The sequence below is a fragment of the Triturus cristatus genome, chromosome 3_2 (genome assembly GCF_964204655.1).
Source record: "Triturus cristatus chromosome 3_2, aTriCri1.1, whole genome shotgun sequence".
In the NCBI taxonomy this organism is placed as follows: domain Eukaryota; kingdom Metazoa; phylum Chordata; class Amphibia; order Caudata; family Salamandridae; genus Triturus; species Triturus cristatus.
In genome coordinates this window covers 101999885-102020865 of record NC_140584.1, presented here as the reverse complement: position 1 = coordinate 102020865, position 20981 = coordinate 101999885, and the positions used below count along the sequence as shown (strand labels likewise).

The 20981-nt window shown below is 43.2% G+C and overlaps 1 protein-coding gene across 1 annotated transcript in view; it reads left to right on the top strand.

Moving 5' to 3' along the window:
• Nucleotides 1–20981, top strand: part of SLC15A2 (solute carrier family 15 member 2) — a 452967-nt gene that overhangs the window by 410664 nt on the left and 21322 nt on the right. The window contains exon 20 of the mRNA XM_085647327.1: nt 18318–18414. Within this exon, the coding sequence (XP_085503453.1) occupies nt 18318–18414 (97 nt within the window). The remainder of the gene's footprint in view (nt 1–18317; nt 18415–20981) is intronic.

Genomic DNA, 20981 nt, shown 5'->3' with positions numbered 1-20981 from the left:
ATTCTCACACAAAAAACATAGTCTGCTTACTGAAACAAGTACTTTCAAGCATGTCAGTCCACAACCACATACAACAAAAAAAATTAACCCACAAATCAACACTTAGGATAAAGCAAGAGACAGCCCTCAGACTGTACTCGAACCAGACCATTTGTAAATACTAATTGTAAGTCATATTTACAAAAGGAGCTCTAAAAAAAAAAAAGGTACAGAAATTACACCAAGAGAAATAGACAGCCAAAAGACTGCCATATTAAAAACCCAGGAGCAAGCCTCAGACCTTTTTCAAAAATAAACCAAATTTCGAGTTTGGCTGGCAGAACACTCAAAAGCGCTCTGCATATCACCACTTATGAATGTTACTAAGTGCACAGACCCGAATCCTTTGTATATATATATATATATATATATATATATATATGCTTTTCCACAGCGGTTCAAGTTTCCGGTTTGCCTGGTGCTTCGAAAAGGTGCGTCACCCTCGCGGTTTGAACCAAAACCGCTAAACATGCAGCAATTTCTTCAATGAAGAGGAAAATAGGGTCGCACTCCAGCACATGCAATTAATTTACTCTTAAATCATTTGTTAGTCAGCAAAAAAACACAGATCTGTGTTTTTTTGCTGACTAACAAATGATTTAAGAATAAATTAATTACATGAGCTGGAGTGCGACCCTATTTTCCTCTTCATTGAAGAAATTGCTGCATATATATATATATATATATATATATATATATATATATATATATATATATATATATGTGCACCGCCATGTAGGCATCTTTGGGACTGACGTCGACGCTGTCGCCAGCCATTCAGACTGTTGGAGAAACGGCGATCTACCGACTCCAGCGTCATGTTCCGTGGAGCTTCATGGCTGACGAAGGGTTCGTCTTGCGAATCATCTGTACAACGTAACAAGGGTATCGTTAATGAATGACAGCAGGCAGTGGAGGACCTTTAAGAACATTGTGAATTGCGAGGGTGCCCATATGGAGGAACAATCTGTAAACATTTATTGTCATTCTGACGGTAATTGTTTCAATTGGACTCTCGCAGGGCATAGAAGAAGAAAAAACTCCTGACCACCAACAGAGGGTAATACTATTGGTATACAAGCAACCAATCCCCTTCCTCCATTCAGATACGGCTGCCAATGAGAATTCATCTATCATTTTAAAAAGACATTGTCGATATCCATGCTGTTGTTTGTTCTACCGCGAGCAGAGGAAGGCAAACGCCGAAACGCGTCCTCGCATGAATAAAGCTATTTTTGATGGAACCCTGCGAGTGCTGTATGTTTCCGTTGGAGACAGGAGCCTTCATTTTTAAATGGATCCACCTCCATTTTTTATGCACCCGTCACAAAGAGTGCAGTACGCCCTAAGGTGGATAATGGAGCACAGTATTTTATACACGGCGATGTGCACCGCCATGTAGGCATCTTTGGAACTGACGTCGACGCTGTCGCCAGCCATTCAGACTGTTGGAGATACGGCGATCTACCGACTCCAGCGTCATGTTCCGTGGAGCTTCATGGCTGACGAAGGGTTTGTCTTGCGAATCATCTGTACAACGTAACAAGGGTATCGTTAATGAATGACAGCAGGCAGTGGAGGACCTTTAAGAACATTGTGAATTGCGAGGGTGCCCATATGGAGGAACAATCTGTAAACATTTATTGTCATTCTGACGGTAATTGTTTCAATTGGACTCTCGCAGCGCATAGAAGAAGAAAAAACTCCTGACCACCAACAGAGGGTAATACTATTGGTATACAAGCAACCAATCCCCTTCCTCCATTCAAATACGGCTGCCAATGAGAATTCATCTATCATTTTAAAAAGACATTGTCGATATCCATGCTGTTGTTTGTTCTACCGCGAGCAGAGGAAGGCAAACGCCGAAACGCGTCCTCGCATGAATAAAGCTATTTTTGATGGAACCCTGCGAGTGCTGTATGTTTCCGTTGGAGACAGGAGCCTTCATTTTTAAATGGATCCACCTCCATTTTTTATGCACCCGTCACAAAGAGTGCAGTACGCCCTAAGGTGGATAATGGAGCACAGTATTTTATACACGGCGATGTGCACCGCCATGTAGGCATCTTTGGGACTGACGTCGACGCTGTCGCCAGCCATTCAGACTGTTGGAGATACGGCGATCTACCGACTCCAGCGTCATGTTCCGTGGAGCTTCATGGCTGACGAAGGGTACGTCTTGCGAATCATCTGTAAAACGTAACAAGGGTATCGTTAATGAATGACAGCAGGCAGTGGAGGACCTTTAAGAACATTGTGAATTGCGAGGGTGCCCATATGGAGGAACAATCTGTAAACATTTATTGTCATTCTGACGGTAATTGTTTCAATTGGACTCTCGCAGCGCATAGAAGAAGAAAAAACTCCTGACCACCAACAGAGGGTAATACTATTGGTATACAAGCAACCAATCCCCTTCCTCCATTCAGATACGGCTGCCAATGAGAATTCATCTATCATTTTAAAAAGACATTGTCGATATCCATGCTGTTGTTTGTTCTACCGCGAGCAGAGGAAGGCAAACGCCGAAACGTGTCCTCGCATGGATAAAGCTATTTTTGATGGAACCCTGCTAGTGCTGTATGTTTCCGTTGGAGACAGGAGCCTTCATTTTTAAATGGATCCACCTCCATTTTTTATGCACCCGTCACAAAGAGTGCAGTACGCCCTAAGGTGGATAATGGAGCACAGTATTTTATACACGGCGATGTGCACCGCCATGTAGGCATCTTTGGGACTGACGTCGACGCTGTCGCCAGCCATTCAGACTGTTGGAGATACGGCGATCTACCGACTCCAGCGTCATGTTCCGTGGAGCTTCATGGCTGATGAAGGGTTCGTCTTGCGAATCATCTGTACAACGTAACAAGGGTATCGTTAATGAATGACAGCAGGCAGTGGAGGACCTTTAAGAACATTGTGAATTGCGAGGGTGCCCATATGGAGGAACAATCTGTAAACATTTATTGTCATTCTGACGGTAATTGTTTCAATTGGACTCTCGCAGCGCATAGAAGAAGAAAAAACTCCTGACCACCAACAGAGGGTAATACTATTGGTATACAAGCAGCCAATCCCCTTCCTCCATTCAGATACGGCTGCCAATGAGAATTCATCTATCATTTTAAAAAGACATTGTCGATATCCATGCTGTTGTTTGTTCTACCGCGAGCAGAGGAAGGCAAACGCCGAAACGCGTCCTCGCATGAATAAAGCTATTTTTGATGGAACCCTGCGAGTGCTGTATGTTTCCGTTGGAGACAGGAGCCTTCATATATATATATATATATATATATATATATATATATATATATTTGATTCCATGGTGTACTAGTCACCAGGGAAGAAATACCATTTTTTTAATATACCTAAACCTATTTAGGTATCCCAAAAGGGAAATTGGGTGTAAAGGGTTTCTAGAAGCGCACATGAAGTATTCACACTAAAGTAAATCAACAAAGCATATTTTGTACGGTGCATCCAAAAAGAGAGGAAACACCCTGACCTCCCAAGTTAAATCCAAGGATTAGTATGATAATTACAGTTTTTTCGGAGCACACGTAAATCAATCAAAACAAATTGTTACAGAATAATACACATGAAAGGAATTAATTTCTTGTTCTTCTTCCTTTAATATTCATAGGTCTTCTCATTCCTTAGTTTTCTGAGCCTTATGTCTGAACCATGCCTGAGCATGCAATATTATACACAAAGTAGCACTTAACCCAAAGTGTGCCGTTCAAGTTTTCAAAGCTTCTCATTACCTGCCTATACAAATTGCAATTTGCATATTTCCAAACAAGTCAAAATGTTGGCCAAACAAGCAAACAAATGTCGACGACCTTACCAAGCACAAATCTGCTGCCTCTCACTGCCAAGTTCTGAGTGACCTAACGGTCGTTTTAGAATACTCACGCCAAAGTAATCCATGCGGCCAGTGTTCGTAGTTTCCGGGACACCCAGGATGCGTATGTTGTTGCGCCTACTTCTCGCCTCTAGGTCTTCATTAGTCATTGCCACTGTTTTGAAGAGTTTTTCTATTCAGTCTAACCTCTTTATCGACTGAGTAGCGCCATCCTCAATGTTGGAGACTCTACCCTCGACCATGCCAAGCCACTTTTCATGAGTGTCCATGCGTGCCCCCATTTTGTCCAGCCACTTCTCCAGAGAGTCAAAGCCTTCATCCAGGGCCCTGAAATCAGCCCTGAGCTCCATCATTAGTGCATTCACACCCACCATCATCATCATCATCATATATGCTTTATTTCGACACATAGCATCATAAAAGCCATAGAAAACATTTTATATAGTAATAAGAAGAGTACAAAATAAGCATATGATACAGCAGCATTGTAAAAAACAATTTACACAGATAATCAATAAATGTACACTATTGCACCCTCAGTAAAGGATGCAACTGCCAAAAGCTGCTAGTTGAAAGCTATTATACAGTTCATTGATAAAAACATGGATAAAATGCGATAAAAGAGTTCAAAGGTGAACAACATGACAATCCTTCATGATATGGGCCTTATATGTGGGGGCCTTATTATGGGCCCGGTATGGAATCCCCAATACACACCTGGTTAAGATATATTAAGCCCTCATTGGGATAACGACAGGGGAGGTCAAATGTAAAGTGCATGTGCATAAAGTGTGGTCTCAGTGCACAGCTGGGTGGCCTTCAAATAGTGCAACAAAATTCATCTCAATTTCAAATAATACAATGTTGGGCCACTCTTGAAAATGATTTTCGTCTGATTAGCCATGCGTGACTGAGAAACTTGGCCACATGCAAAATAAGGTCTGGGGTCAGACCTGAGAATGCGCAGGGCTACCCGATGGTCCTGTGTGCCCAGTTGTCAGCAAATTGGTTTTTGCAACTTGCACCTCGGGCGGTGTATGCTGGGCAAGCTAACATAACTACGCAACATTGGGGCCCTGCAACATGGGCAATCCTATGGTGTTTGCTTGGATGCCTGCCATTTTTGCAGTTATCGCACAGACAGGAAGTGTGCCAAACCTAAAAAGGGTGTACAGCATTCTGTCCGTTGGGACCTGAATCAAGTCTAAGTAAGGCTCTAGGCTTCTAGTCTGCTTGTGTAGGTAAAACTCAGCCGTCAATCTGCCCGCGTTGGGTTTACGGATTTCCTGGCAGTCCACCCAATCCCAATACAACCGTTTAAGCTCCTCCTTGCTTGGTGGTTCTTGTCTATCCCACTATGCTTGGAGTGCCAGGGCTGACACTGTTTTCTTGACATTGGAAATCCATCCTAATTTGCGGCCAACGTCTATTCATCTGACCTCGGTAAGTGCTTCAGCATACTTAGAAAGCTCAGGGGTCTGCCTGATGCGAGTCCAGAAGAGCAGTGGGCTCAGCCTTGATGTGTCTCCAATCGACCGTCTGCCCATATCAACATATCAAGCGTTAAAGGTGTAAGTGGGGTAGATTGGGGCAGCATCACCAGGTCCCTAAGAAAATATGTTCAGAACTGCGAAGGTTGTCAACATTATCAAATCCCCAGAGTTCTGGTCCATAAAGAGCTGAACTAGCTGCTTTGGCATCATAAACCATGAGGGTCGGTGCAACAGGCCTGCTATATGAGGAACGGTGTTCTTTCCCAATTGCTCCGGCCACTCGTTTATGCCCCATCAGCATCTTTGCTAGGTGGGGCTTCCATGTCATTTTGTCAGAGAGTCGAACACCGAGATAGTCAAATGTGCCTACTCTTTCTAAGGATGTTCCACCCAGCAAAAGATTGCTTCTAAATGATTTGTGGGGGTTAAATGCCATAATCTTGGTTTTTGAGGTGTTGGTGACCAGCCTTGGGAATCACAGAAAATTGGAACCTATTAAGTAATCTTTGCAACCCTGCTGGTGTCGTCAGCAAACAAGAGGGTTGGTGCCTTATCACCTGCCAGAAGTGGAGCATCGGCTGGGTGTTTTTGCAAACACCCACCAGTTCCTCTCCAGCAGGGCCTGCTGCACCACTATTCTCAGCCATCGGCACACTGAGGTTCTTCTCAGGGCCTTTTGATTTTTCAAACTGTAATTGCCTCTGTTTGGGGTCTCTGCAGACCATCGCCTGCTCTGTTTTTGCAGTTGTATATGGCCTAAGGTGATGGGGCCTCTGCACGGCCCCAGCCCTGCCATGGCACGGATAATAGGTGTTACCCTCCGGTATATTAGGCTGTAGGTACTTAGACTTTCTGAGGCGTCCTCAGTTCTCCTTTCTATGTTTTTAGGCTGTGGGAGGGGAGAGCAGCCACCAAGTGGTTCTAGGTATCCACTGTTACTAGACGCTGCAAGCGTATCAGCTGCCTACCGCTCCAGGGCAAGGCAGAGCCAGGCCGCAGTGTCCCACGACTCAGCAGGGCCGGTTACCCTCAGCAGGCCCGTCTTCAGTGCAGCTTCCGGCAATGGCAGCAACCTCCCTGCCTGGTTCTACTCAGTCCAGTGCAGTAGTGCTTTTAAAAGGCTTAGTTTCTATGGGGGCTGAAGGGATGTGGCGGAGGCCCGGCACAGCAGACGCAACAGCATGCAGTACACCGGCCTAACCAGCCAGGCGGCCAGTCCCCAGGCTCACCCGCGGTCCCTGTCACCGTGGGGCCTCTAGAGCAGCACGGCCCAATTTACCTGCGGCATGATGTGAGACCCCTGCTCCGGTGGTGCCCTGATGACTCCCAGTCTCTGCAGTTTCTTCCCTTGTCCCCGGTGTAGCAGGTGCCGGCAGCCCGGGTAAGTTCTGATTAGCAGGGCAGAGGGGCTTCTGATGATCCTGCAAGTCAATCCGATGGTTCACAGCCCAGGAGGGCCCCCATTACCTCCAGCCAGCCATGCACTGCCGAGCGCATCCACGCGGCCTCCCCCTCAGTCAGCAGGATTCACAGCTGGGTCTGGCGTTTTTCTTCCATTTTCGGGGTTTCTGCTGCAGGAGTTCCATTCTCACTGGTGCTCTACGCACCGTCCCCAGCAATTACGGGCAGGATGTTAATACAGGGCATGGATATGGCACGGATTATGGGATGGCTGGTGGAGCTGCGGTCCTACCTTGGTCGGCAGCCTGGCCATGCCCCCAATCTGCAAATATTATTTAATTTTCTAAACAGTTGCAGAACCCCTGAGTAGGCGTCGCAGAACCCCTTGGGTCCACGGATGACAGGTTAAGAACCACTGGTTTAGAATATTCATGCTTTTGCAGTGACTTTGCAATGGGAATTATATGTCTGTCTATCTGATCATCCATCTTTCAATCTATCTAATGATCATCTGTCTATCCCTATGTCTTTTCATCCATCTGTGCTTCCATCTATTTATCTGACTCTTATACAGCACATAATAACAAGTGTGTGAAATTGTCTAATATTTTCCCACAAAATGTCATGAACATTTTGTGAAATTATGGGAAATTCTACTTTAAGCAGATATTGCTTGTAAACAAAACTCAAGCGAGATATGACGGGAGATTGGTTTGTATGGAGAATGTCTATGAGAGAGATATTTTTTGCATAAGCCAGTCCCCCACAGGCAAAAACTGACTTTAAATTTAGTAATGCAAAAGTTCTTGAATTTTGCGTAATGTAAAATGTTGCCTTTGGAATTAAAATTGTATCCAGGCCTCAATGCAATGCTGACCCAGCTCCTGTTTGCTTCAACAAAACAGTCTAAAGATGCCATGTTTTGAGCTCTATATTGAATCTGTGAATTGTGCCTGACAGAGAATTTGAGAATTACTTTAGAGGCTTTGGTGATTAACTAGTCTGCAAGGGAGTTCCAGTCTCTTCTAAACTAGGTAGCCTTCCCTACCTTTTGGGTAAAAAAGAATCTGAGCTATTTTTTAAGGTAAGGTTAGCTGAGTGTGCAGAAAGGTTAGTGCACAATTTTAAGGAGAGTGGATGAAGATCCAGAGCAGTTTATTTTCTTAGCGTAATGAAATGAACACATTTCAGTCTTGGATGTAAGCAGTTTTCTTTCAGAATGATTCATAAGGGTGTATTTGCTGACCACAGGAAATTATGTAGCTGAAACCTTTAAAATGTGTGCATGGTGTTTAGTGCACCATTTGGACTTGGACTAGGATTGAGACAGTAAGTGAATCTCTGTAAAAGACATTGGTTTAAATCCCAACGAGGTTCCAGTCAACGACAGAGATATAATACACAGTAGGAGATGTCACATGTAAGGTTTGTGAGTATGAAGCCAATGTTATCTAACAGTGAAGTTACATGGTGTACGTGAGGTGGAATAAAATAGCTTAGCTGTTAATAGGAATTCTGTAAAGAATAGGGAAATTGACGTAGAGCCTGATTATGAGTTTGGCGCGGTGGTAGCTGTGCTACCACCACCACACCAGTGGTCAAACCGCTGTATTACAACTTTGGCAGTCGGACTGCCATTGGACCACTGCAACCTCTAGGGAGCCACGTTCCCTGGCAGTGGGTTAGCGGTCAGAGGCTCACAATATGCTGGTGCCACTGCGGAACCGCCTTGCATATTACGAATTTCCTGACTGCCAGCGGTTCAATGGAGGTTCTCACTCTATGAAACTTCTGGCAGTCAGGAAACAAAGGAGGCCCTGCATGGCACCTCTTGCCCCATGCATGTTGGTGCATGCAGGGGGGGCACATGTTGTGCCTCCTGTGTGCATGCACCCCCAGTTTCAGCATAGCATGGACTTCCGTGCCCGAATACGCTGTGGTGGTACCACGCCAGTGAAGCATTAAGGCTCACATATGAGTCTTTTTACTGCACCGCCACAGGACAGCCATGCAACCCACCGGCCAGCCCACGATTTCATTCAGAATCTGGTGGGCAGACAGCGGCCCTGTTTGGCGGTGTGGGAGCGGGCTGCCATGCCATCAACCCGCTCCTATGAACTCTTAATCAAGCCCTCAGTCAGTATCCATCGGGAGTATCCTAACAGATGTGCCAGAAGAACTTTTCATTCTTTATGACACCGACTGGCTACAAGACTTTTAAAAGTTGAGAGCATTGCCAATTGATCTTGTCCTTGAATAGAGAGCTTATACAGCTTGGCCACTTCAAAAAATGGGGCATCTGAGAAGCAATAACTTGGTGAGTACCAAGAAATCCACTTAAGTAGGCAACTCCTTACCCCACACGCTATCTATGCACTATCCTGTTGAAATCCAGGATTACATCTGCTCAGTAAGAGAGATTACTATCACATTTTGAATGCTGAAGCTGTATGTGACATATTGGTGTCAGAAAAAGCAACATTTAATTTGTGGTAAAGGAGATGTGGCATGGGAAACTGTGCCCTGCTCTTGCAATGAAATATGAGTTATTTATTAGGAACTAAGAAGGCCAAATCTCTGGGTCGCTGAGTAAGACTATGGTTAGTCTTCTGCAAAGATACTGGAGCTCAATGGGCTGTAGAGCATCCAATGGGGGGAGATGGTTTGGCAGGAGCCATCTTTCTTTGTTGTTAACCATGTCCTCTCTTTGATACTAGATTGCAGATGGTACATGATGGGCATGACTAAGCAACCACCATACCTGATTTAAGTGTGCTCTTTGTGTCCAGCTGTACGGCTGGAACACAATGTAGAGAGGACTGTGGAGTCATTGTTGTAACTAGTGCTAAATTTGTAAAATAATAAGTGCCAGGGACCTGACCAGGAGGCCCCTGCAGCTTGCATTACCCATTGCCCTTGTCATCACTGCCAATGGTGGTACCAAAACAACTACTAACCATCTGTCTCCTGCAAATGTGACAGTTTCGACTATTCCAACTCTTCAAAGCTATAGGAATGTCTGGGAAGGCATATAGTAGTAATTTTGTATTGTTTATTGTATTTATAAACAAGCGTTGTTCGGTTCATCTCTAATTTAGATGAGTAGTGCCACTATGTGGCAGACTGTCACAAGCGCTGGTGTTGACAATTAAGTACAGAGCACTGGAAACCGCCGGCTCAAAATAAGCACTGGCTGTAACCAAGAGCTGGTGCAGGAGGTTCCTTAAAATGAATGGTGATGAGGCAAGTACCTGGAAGGCTACTCTATTGTGTCATCGGCACTGACTCAATATAACTTTGCTGGAGTCTTCATCACCTGAATGGGGCTGATCTATTGCCCAGGTTAAACTATAGCTCAGCCCTGTGGAACTTTTACATTGTTCCTCCTGGAGACCTGAACGTGAAGGTAGACATGGGGCCGGATAGCTGGGTTCAAGCACAGATTTAGGAGCCAATCCATCAGTCAAGAGGAGACACGCAAACAGAGAACCTGACTATTAATGTCTTTTGATATTCAAGGAGGAGGGGACAGCTTGGAGAGAAATGGTAGTGAGAGAGAACCATAGAAGGAGCAGTGGAAAGGTTTTGGGTGTGATACTAGAGAATCTGGTTGTTTTAGGGTTACATGAATGTGAAACCATATTTGTAAGAAAACACAGCATGACCTGATGGTATTGGTGACCCTTTCTTTGGAGACTTTGTATTCATTTATCCAGTAGTTTTCATAGCTACTGTCTAATATCTTACTGAACTAACACGTGTTCTTCTAGCATATCTGCACCAAACTTTAAATCGAAAACTCAGTTTCAAAAACTCCAGAAGGGACACAGATCTCCTAATGAATTGAGCATGCAGCCAAGCTGGGAAAAATAAAATGTACGATTTCCGTGAATTTGATTTCTTTAATCGGCTAATGTACAAAGCAAGTGTTAAAGCATCCTGAAGGAGTTATGCACAATGACTACCTTTCGTCAGAGAAGGTTTCTGTGTGATGAAAAATCTCAGTATGAAACTGGGCCATGAACAGATGTGCAGCTGTAATTTGTAAAACTTTAATTTGACCGAGTGTGATGTTGAATAATGATCTTTAGTAAAGACTTAAGAGTAATTCTAGGAGTGCCAATGATACAACTCAAAATTATCTTTTCTCTCTCCTTTGCTTTTCTCCAGCTTTCACACTTCCTCATGTTCCTCCTGTCTTCTGCTGACTGCTACTGTGGCACTCTCTACGTTTGACAAGCCTACTATCAGGAGAGCATGCTTCTTCTGCTGGTTACCTTTTCCTCAAAACATCTTTGGGTTTTCCAAGAGAGTTCCCTGGAGTCAGATCAAAGGCTGCAGTAAATTGATTCCTTAACAGGACTAGAAATAGAAAAAATGAAGTATGTGAGGCTGTAATTCAGTGCTTCTGAAATATACTGAAAGTTGGCATGCTAAAGCCATATGTCGGATATGTGCAACATCACTGACTGTAAAATGAGTGAATGTTTTTTATTTAAGCGAAGTGATTGAAATAGTTCTTGCTAAAAATCCATTTTGCTGAAATACTTTTCTATTTCTGGGTTTCCTTGATGCTAAGGGGATATGCTCATGCATGCCTTACCATTTTAACTTCTCCTTGGTGGAACCGCAGAACGGTTGATTTTCAGGAATTCCTTCCCAGGGATCCTTCTTCTAACACAAGCGAGCATCCAGTGGCGTAAAATAGGGCTGCTTCATATTTCTGTGCCAGTGGTTGTATAATTCAGTTCTAGATGTATAGGGGCTGATTTTCTTGGAATTCACGCAACGCAGTGCAGCAAGGCAAGCTGCTATGCTGCGTTGCATGACAGCGAAGGAGCTCAAAAGCACCATATCTATTAAGATATGGTGCTCTTCAGCTCTCTCCCTTCACTGGCACACTTGAGGCTGGCGTATGGCCAGGATTGTTTTTGTGCAGGAAGGGATACCTATCTGCACAAAATCAATCCTTAGAGGCATTTTCCTCTTTCTATGTGTGCAGCAGAATTCAACACACATAGAAAGAGGTAGTAATGAGGAGAAAGAAAGCTATTTATCCTTGTTACGCTTCATTCGGGAAGGCATAGCATTTTGATGCATTCTCAGGTTTGCTACATTTAGTAAATCTGGGATTTTGTGAAAATCCATGGGTGGATGCATTGGAATGGCAACACTGCGCATTGGGGCACCTGGTCAAGTTATTTTGTTTCTCTAGTGATAGTAACTCTTTGAGACGATATATATTTTTGTTAATCAAATTCCTTTTTAGGTTTTGCCTGCACAGCACTTGCGCTGTGTTTGTGAAATTTGTTGTATTTGATATGAATCTTAAAAGGGGCTTACATCCTGTCCCCTTGCTTCCTTTGCTTTTCATTGGCTTCTATGCTTTCCAATTACTTTTCTTCTGCTACTATTGGCTGTAGCATACTGTTTCCTGTTGTTTCCTCATGTTGTTGCTTGTCCTTCTATTATCAAATTTTCACCACTGAAGTTCTGTTTTCCTCCTCTTTTGTGGAACTATTTTTTTAAGGCATTGCCTGTATATCGCTTGTGTTTGTTAAAATGACAATGCTGCCCCCGTGATTGTATCCTCATCCTCTGACCTTTTCCCCTGGTGCAGCAGTTTCACCTCCCTTGGTGCTTCTCCCACAGATTTTTATATCTCCACAGAGGTAATGTTATTTGTGTAGCACTGGTGAGTTCTCATCCTCCGATGCTGCCCTGGCACTGGGCCGTACTTTCAGGTGGCTCCTCTCACTAGACAGCTAATTGAAGCCATTGCAAAGGGACCGCTAGCCCGGGAGTGGCTGCAGCCCGGGAGCTCTCTCTGCACGCCAGGACATAAGCAAGGTAGCCACTGGGATTTTTAACCTCACTCCTAGGAATTTTTGCTGCACTGTGGCCATCACTGGCAGTGACTGCAGAACAAATCAATCAAGCTTTCGCTGCTTTACACACAGATAAGCGCATGTTAAAATAACTGTCATGGCCTTGAGATGCAACATGAAAAGTGCGCTTTTGTCCCAATTAGCTGCACTGCGAAAGCATGGAGATTTGGATTCCTTTCGCTCCACTCCTTTACAGATAATGACTGATGCTTCAGAGCTGACTAGTGTGTCTACTCTTTCTCTTTTTATGGAAAGCAATTGCGTTCCATGCCTCTGCGGTTTGTGCATCAAGCCGCGCTTCCAGTACCGCCATATTGGTAGTCGGCAAACTCCTGGGCTTCATCTTAACAGGGATGGTCTATTGAGACCACTTGCCAGCGTGTCTCTGATTGTGGAGGTTTCATGCGCTTCCTGACTCTTGCCCCACGCATTGTGGCTAGCCTCCACCTTATTCCTCCCACCACTGAGTTTCATTATGGTGATTAGCACCTTCAATTCCTTAATGAACTCTACCTGTTTTATTTGCTGTTGTCTACAGTGGAACCCAGCCCGAAGGTCTGAGAGCGCTTTTCCTTTGGAGGTCATTAGAGGGACCGGTTGACTTTGCGCTGTATAAAACAGCAAACAAAAGAAAAGCCTCTCCTCGCTGGTTTATAATTGTTTCATATTGTTGATTGTGAGTGGTGCACCGAAATCTAGTTTTTCTTACGTGTAAGAGGGCGAACAAGAAGAAACATTCTTTATGTTTATACACATGTGAAATTGACAGAGGACAAAGCCATGTAGTAAATGATAAAAGCATTAACTTATTTATGCTTCTTAATCTGTGATGATCACATGATTCTACGATGGAGATGTGGTTCTCTGGAGGCAAATGTTTTGTGTTACAAAATTAGAGCCAACATCTATGAGTGAGCCAGTTTTTCCAACATCTGTGTGTCAAGCAACTTGACTGACTGCCAAAAAAGACTGGTCACTCAGGGGTGCTGGATTTAAACCTTCATGCTTTCCAGACCGCGAAAAGTCTCTGTGCGCCTGCCAGGTAGTAGAGAAGGAGGAAGAAGACCTTGTTAGGTTTCGCCTGCTCAGTGCATTCTGAACTCCCTTGCGCCCTGCCCCAATGACAGGCACTGTGAGATATTCTTACTGCCTGTTATCTTCTGCTCCAGAGCTTTCAAACCTGCTGCGTTATAAACAGCCAATCACAATATGAACTTGCACAAAAACTTACAGGTGACCCACTTCATTGTATCAAAATTGCATGTCTTATGTTCTTTACTCTTTTTTCCAGTTCTCTTCTTAAGGCGCGGGAGCGCATTTCACAGCTCTTTGCACGATTAGTTCATGAACTTGCTCGAGTATGACACGCATATCAAGCGTGCTTGGCCACTGCATGTTTTATACCTCCACCATTTACTTAAACTCTCCACATTATATTATCACCAGTTACTGCACAATATATTGGCTTTCTCAATAAGCAAGTCATAACACTTTTATGGAGTTTCAGTAACCTATATTGCACAACTACTAACTAAAATAAATCTTACAACAACAACAAATTATATTAATCACATAAGCAAGACCTAATGCATTTACCAATGTGTGCTTGCTTTTGGTGTGTGTATGTGTCTCACTGCGATAACGCCATTGTACAGAGCGGAGGACCTTTCATTTTCAGCTCCCATTAAAAGGAAAAATATTGGCAAATAATCAAACAAAAGCACTTTTTTTCAATTATTGACCCTAACCAACCTAGGTTCTGTGGAGCACAAGGAAAGGCCTTATTTTGTTGGACATTGGTGTTACTGCACTGCTTATTGCATGATTTCAGCAAATTCAAGCCCATTTCCCAAGCATTTCTACTACTTTTTGTGGGCGGATACAGGGGTGACTCCTTACTGCTTTTAGAGCAGTGCAGAGGAAAAATAAAATGAAAATAACGGAACTTTGCATGTTCTCTACCCAGGCTGCATTAAAGCACTTTCACAGCATATAAAAGCATACTCTGTCATCTTCACCAAGCCGCATCCTGTTGGTTCAGGGATCTCTTACTTACAAATATTTTAGAAATGTTACCTGGCAAACTAATGGTCAGATCGATGGCTACATCCTATGATATTCTTTTAAGACAGTTAGTAAAAAGGTAAATTCACCAGTGGCACTAAGCAATTTACAGGTGCGGTGTTGGTGTAAAAGAGTGAAATGAAAAAGCCTCATTCCGAGGGCACTGGTAATTGGTGCGATATTTATTGCAAAATACCAAATAAAGTACGACATTGATGGGTCAGTGTTTCTTTTGTGTGATAAGTACAACTGGATTACCAGGTTTTTCCCAAATAATAGGGAATAGCTTGTGGATTTTGGTGCTTAACGCAACAAAAAACTGAAGGAGGTCATGGTTTTTAAAAAGTCAGTTTTCCAGGTCTTTGTACACTCTAAGGAAGCGCCATCTTACAAAATGTATCCAGTGATGCGTTCCTTATCACAATACACGTCATTACGATTTGTGCGGTAACAAAAGTTACTGCACATCTCAGAATATAACGGTTCACTTGTAATGAGGCCCTCATGTTGAATTGTTGAACTCTTGCATTCGATAATTTTTCACGACCTAATGGTGTGAGCATGTCCACAAACCAGCCTTAGTAAATTGGTGCAAAAAGTACTGATGACTCCGAACAGGAAAACAGAAAATGCATAAACACCATGTTGTTTCACAACAGATCTAAGATCAGAAACAAATTGAAGAGTGCCAGGAGGAGATGCATAGCTAAGCTCCTCACGGTTGCTTTAAAAAGATAAGGGAAATGATTTCTAAAAGAAAAAAACATAAGTGGATCTGAAATTCTGAATACGCTTAAGAGGCAAAGTAGGGTGCCACTGTAATATGTGGAAGCGGTAAATAGTGCATTGCAGTAGCCAAACATGGGCAACACTTCTTTTGGGGATCACCCATTAAGTCTCCACCTACTGTTCACCACACCTTTCAAGCGAGCATCAAATCGTAGTGGGCAATGGAGGAGGGTATAATTGGCCACAGAAAAGCACAGGAATGACTAAACTTCACAACATTTTACATAGGCACATGGCAATGAAGCGACTACATTTTGGGCAAATGTATCAGAAAGAGCATGTTTCATATTAGCATCTGATCTCTGAGAAATAATAGGCACTGCACATACATTCTGAAATTGCATCCATCATGCTCCTAAATGCAGACTATATGATCAGCTGCATGCTCTTCCACATCCCTTAGCCAATCATCCTCAACAAGGCAGTCCTCACTCACCCACCGAGTAGCAACACTGTTTGGTTATCTGCAGGGTGATAGTGCAGTTTTTTCCCCACATTTTGTCCTTATTCCAGAATCCCTATCAATCATACCATTCTATTCACTTATAAAAACACATCTTAGAATACAAAACGTTGAACACAATAAAATAATTTACTGAAAGAATGTGCATTCATATCAACGTTTAACAAGAGCAGTATAAATCAAACCCAGCAGAACTCATACACACACAATGTTCTTGGGGCTAATTTGTAGGTTGAGCCTAGAGGCAGCGCGCATGCGCTGCTCTGCGAGGCATGATTTAATCCCTCTGGGAAGTTTGAAGACACCCACCAAACACCCACCGCTTTTCATTGGTTACTTGGTCCGCCTTTATAAATTCCATACTTTTAGTTAGGGAATAGTGTACTGTTGTGCTGCCTTATGGCTGTTTTGTTCCTGGCCTTGCGATCGCCCCTGCTACATGGATCCTTTCAATATAGGCCACATACTTTGGTAAGCGCAATACTTTTTCTTTTGTTGTCTGCTTGTATTGTAATTTCCTGTTGTGTTTTACTTTGCTCCCGCCCCCTTCCCACAGATTGTGTTCACTTTGCTCCTGCCCCCTTCCGTTGTCTGTATTCCACTTGCTCCCACCCCCTCCCATTGTCCATGTTGCCTTTCTTCCCACCCCCCTCTAGCTGTACTTTCTGTTTCCTTTCTTCCCAACCCCGTCCCGTTGTCCATGTTCACTTTGTTCCCGCCCTCCTCCCATTGTCTGAATTCCCTTAGCTCCTGCCTCCTCCCTTTCTCCGTGGTGTGTCTCTTTCTGCCCCCTGCCCGCATTACTTTGTGTTGACTTTCTTCCCGCCCCCCTCCCGTGCTCGCCCGCATATCCATATCTGCCTGGGGAGTAGGTGCGGCATCTGCACTAGACAGGTGTGGGGTAAGTCGTGCTTTTACTGAGAAGTTTGTTTCTATCCTATTTGCCCCTATTGCTAATTTTATTTAAATGCATGAATTGATGGTCTTTATAGCGCATATGAATACCCCAGAGGGTTTCTTGGCACTTGAGCCTAATTCAATCTTTAGAGCTGGATAACCTAGGTTAAAAAACATTACTATAGAAAGTGATATTGGCTGAAAGGCACGACTGGATAAACGTGTCATACACAACATGGGGTCGGTCACTTGATAAAGCTAACTTAATTGTGTGTGCTCTCTGATACAAAATAAGGACAGCCGTTCTTTTAAAGGACGCAGGAAATTAAATTTTCCCTGCACTCTAGTCTCGAAAGTTCTCCATGAAAACAGCGACAAGGGCCGTGAAGCATAAACTGTTTTTTGATTCCTAGATTTTATGGCAACGACAATCAGTTTTGTCTGTTTGTACATGTCTGTAACCTGAAAAACACCCCCTTGTTTGTTAGGCACCATCCATAAAGTGGTAAATAGGAGCCAAGGATGAAGGCATTCTTTGTTGACTCACTTTCCTAAATAATGGTATTCTCTATTTATGGTACGATCAGTGCACGTCTCATTTATTTACTTTTCATTCATTTGTTCATCCTCCGCTTTTTACTCACCCTTTCGGAAAGCAGAATACTTCACCAAGTTGCACCACCAGTCTGTTTGTCATACCCACACATTTTTAAATAATTAGAACACCTAGTCCAATTTAATCATGCATACTTACCCTGTTTTGCTGGTTGTGTGTATTCCACCAACATTCCTTTATTTCTTTCAAGGGCAGCATATCTCCTTCCAGACTGGGGGGCACAATTGATTCATTTTATTAAACACTCAAATTGTTCCGTGTTAAAGATGAATTTTTCAACTATTTTTACATGTTATGTGGTGCTTTATTGTGTTTTCTTGTGCGCACACCCCCTTTTATATTTTTACCCTCTTCCAACCAGTGAATCTCCAATGCTTCTCGGTGCTCATAGGAGTTTACATGTTAAAGTTTCTCTGAAATTGTAACACAGTCCTACTGGACTTTCTCCTCACTCTTGCCCTGCACTTTTTAATTGTTGCATTGGAGGCTGCACATAAAAGCGCTTAATAAACAAGTGCACAAGAAGCTTCTTTTTAGTGCTACCTGCTATGTCTCACATAAAAAACTTTATTACGCCAATGACCACGCTTCTTTAATGGTGCAACATTGCTTAAAGCTAAAGTCACCCAAGCCCCCCCAAACCCTATTCTACTGCATGGCTAGACACATAAGATCCCATTGGCAGGACATATTGGCTATGCAAATGCTTGGTTTTTTTTTTTACATGACACACTGAATTGTGGGGTGGGGTTCTCAATTGCTTGACTAATAATGACAGTTAACATTGTTTTCTTTTAAGCTACAACGATTTAAAAGGATTAATTGACGATAAAACCTACAAAATTCCCCTTGGCCTGGTAGACTTCGGAGCTTCATACACCATTGTGCTACACGAGGTAAGTTATCCCGTCATGGAGATTAGTGTCAATTCTGATAGCACTTTAAAACACAGAATAAAAAACTTGCACTTCCAAAATATCGCCCATACAAAAATATCTCCCTCTGACCTCGATGCGTGCTTCTCACCTCTAGAGTGGAATGATTCTTGAACAACTTATGCACTACTGTGCAGTAATATTGTTGCACATTTGTAATATGATTTATAAGTCAAAGGTCAACTTTTGTGAGAACATTCCGCATGTAAATCCAGCCACTTGTGTAAGTCAAACACACCCCAACTCAAGACTTTGTGCCTCAGGCCCACCCTATTTTCCTTTCAGGGAATGCCTATTCTCAGTAGTACATTTCTGCCTTTAATGTTCTTGTAAAAGGACATAACTAAAATAAAGGAGGCCTGGCTGTTCTTGATCGAAGCCTCCCTTAAGTAAATATGTTTCATGATAGTGTGTTTTTTACCCATACCTTTAGAAGTCCCAAAGTGGCAGTAAGGTGCATTACTAAATTGAGCACTAAATTACTTTTGTGCACAGTAAACTGAGAATGCAGTTTAGTAAAGCATTGATGAATGATAAAGGAGATCACATGGAATCCACACATTTCACTTTTGACTGACTATTTACCCTGCTTTTACTAGCAGACCAGATGACAAGCTTGCTAATATGTTAGGTAAGTCATGTTTTGTGAGGTCTTAAAGGTGCTACCACAGTCCTGGGTCAAATTACAAACATCCAAGATATTTTGGGGTCTTCGATTGACATTCCCTTATTTGTAACTGATAAATGAGAGGATTTAGGTAACTGCAAACTGAACCTGTCTTTAGTCTCAGCCTTCTATTTACCACATCTAGAGTGATGTAGAAACACTCCAGTCCAGAATTTGGGGAACAGGGGAAGGGACAGAAAAAGAGAGACAGAGGGAGAGACTGAAGCCATCCAGGTATTCAGGAGAGTATACTACCTTGTTTGTTGGGTAGAAGGCAGAATATACAGCACAATATAACTTTAAACAAATGAAAACAATATACTTAAATGAACAGAATGTATCCTAGTGTATTTGGAAGAGGTAAATAGGGTAGAATGACTTACCAGTCTCCTGGCGATTAGATACTGTAACAAGCTCCACAACCAACCAGAATATAGACAGGGAACACACAAAGTCCCGGAGACTGAAGAAACTATAATGGAGGAGGCAAGAAGAGACACACTAAAAGAAGCACAGGCAGGATGAATGACTAGAGAACATAAACTTGAGGGGATCGAAAAGGGAAGAAAACAATAAAGGTGCTGTACTGCGGAGCAGGGTGACAAATAATGCGGAAGCCAAATGCAGAGTGCAAATCAAGAAGCGTGAACTTTTCATTTGTACTAAGTAGTTTGCCCAAGATGTGAAGCATGGCGACCACAAAGCTACCCCTCCCCCCACCCCCCTCCCTCCATGGTCTTTGGTGGGTGGGTGGGCCGCCAGCCCTTTTTGCTCACTTTCCACACTTCTGTCCCTATTAACCTTAGCAGCAGTTCAGGCACAGGAAAACAGACACAATATTAAAGACAGAAAACAAAGCCAACGACAGAAAAAAGGGCACAATACAGCACAGACAGTAGTGGAACCAGCAGAAGAGTAAGGCTCTCCCACTGGACTACCAGGGTTGAGGTGCAGGCAGGAGCCTGCGAGTGGAGGAGGGCCTCAAACACCTACCTGTACAAAGCAGTGCACAGGGCAGCGGCACTTAACAGCGGAGCTGCAGGGGGAGAGAGCAGGGGCCATATGTATCAACATCTCCATTTGTGATTCTCAAATGGCAATTTTTTGAGAATCGCTATTTGAGAATTGCAAAACGGGATGTATTTAAAAAATTGCAAAACATTTGCGATTTCTTAAAATTCCTTAATTGCGATTAGCAAATTGCGAAATCGCAATTAAGGAATACCTTCCCATTCATTCCTATGGGCCAGGAGGCCCATAGCAATGAATGGGAAGTCCTTCTCAATTTGCGATTCGCTATTTGCTAATCGCAAATTGAGAATAATTTCAAATGTGCAAGGGTGTCACAATGACACCCTGATGCACCCCTGAAATCAGCATCTGTGCACATATGGCGCACATACATGCCCTAAGGGCATGTATGTGCACCACATGGCACTTTGAAATATGAAAAAAAAGTGCATATTTCAAAGAAATCGCAATTTACCACCAACTTGAAGTTGGTGGTAATTTGCGATTTCTTAAGGAGAAATCGCACAACTTGGGTGCATGTTACATTGCATTTAAGAAATCGCAATTTGCAATTTCTTAAATGCTTACGCAAACTTAAGAAATCGCAAATTTAGCGATTCCTTAAGATTGCGAGGCTGAAATGCCTCATACATCTCCTTTTGCGATTTTGTATTCGCAAACGCTGTTTTTTTGCGATTCGCAGCGTCTGCAAATACAAAATCGGTTGATAAATATGCCCCCAGATCTCTTACCAGGAGCAGGATTAATTATTTTGTTCTGTTGCCTGGCCCAGATGGTCAGGGAAGACATATCCACTGCAAAACAGAATCCTTCTTTCAATCACCCCAAT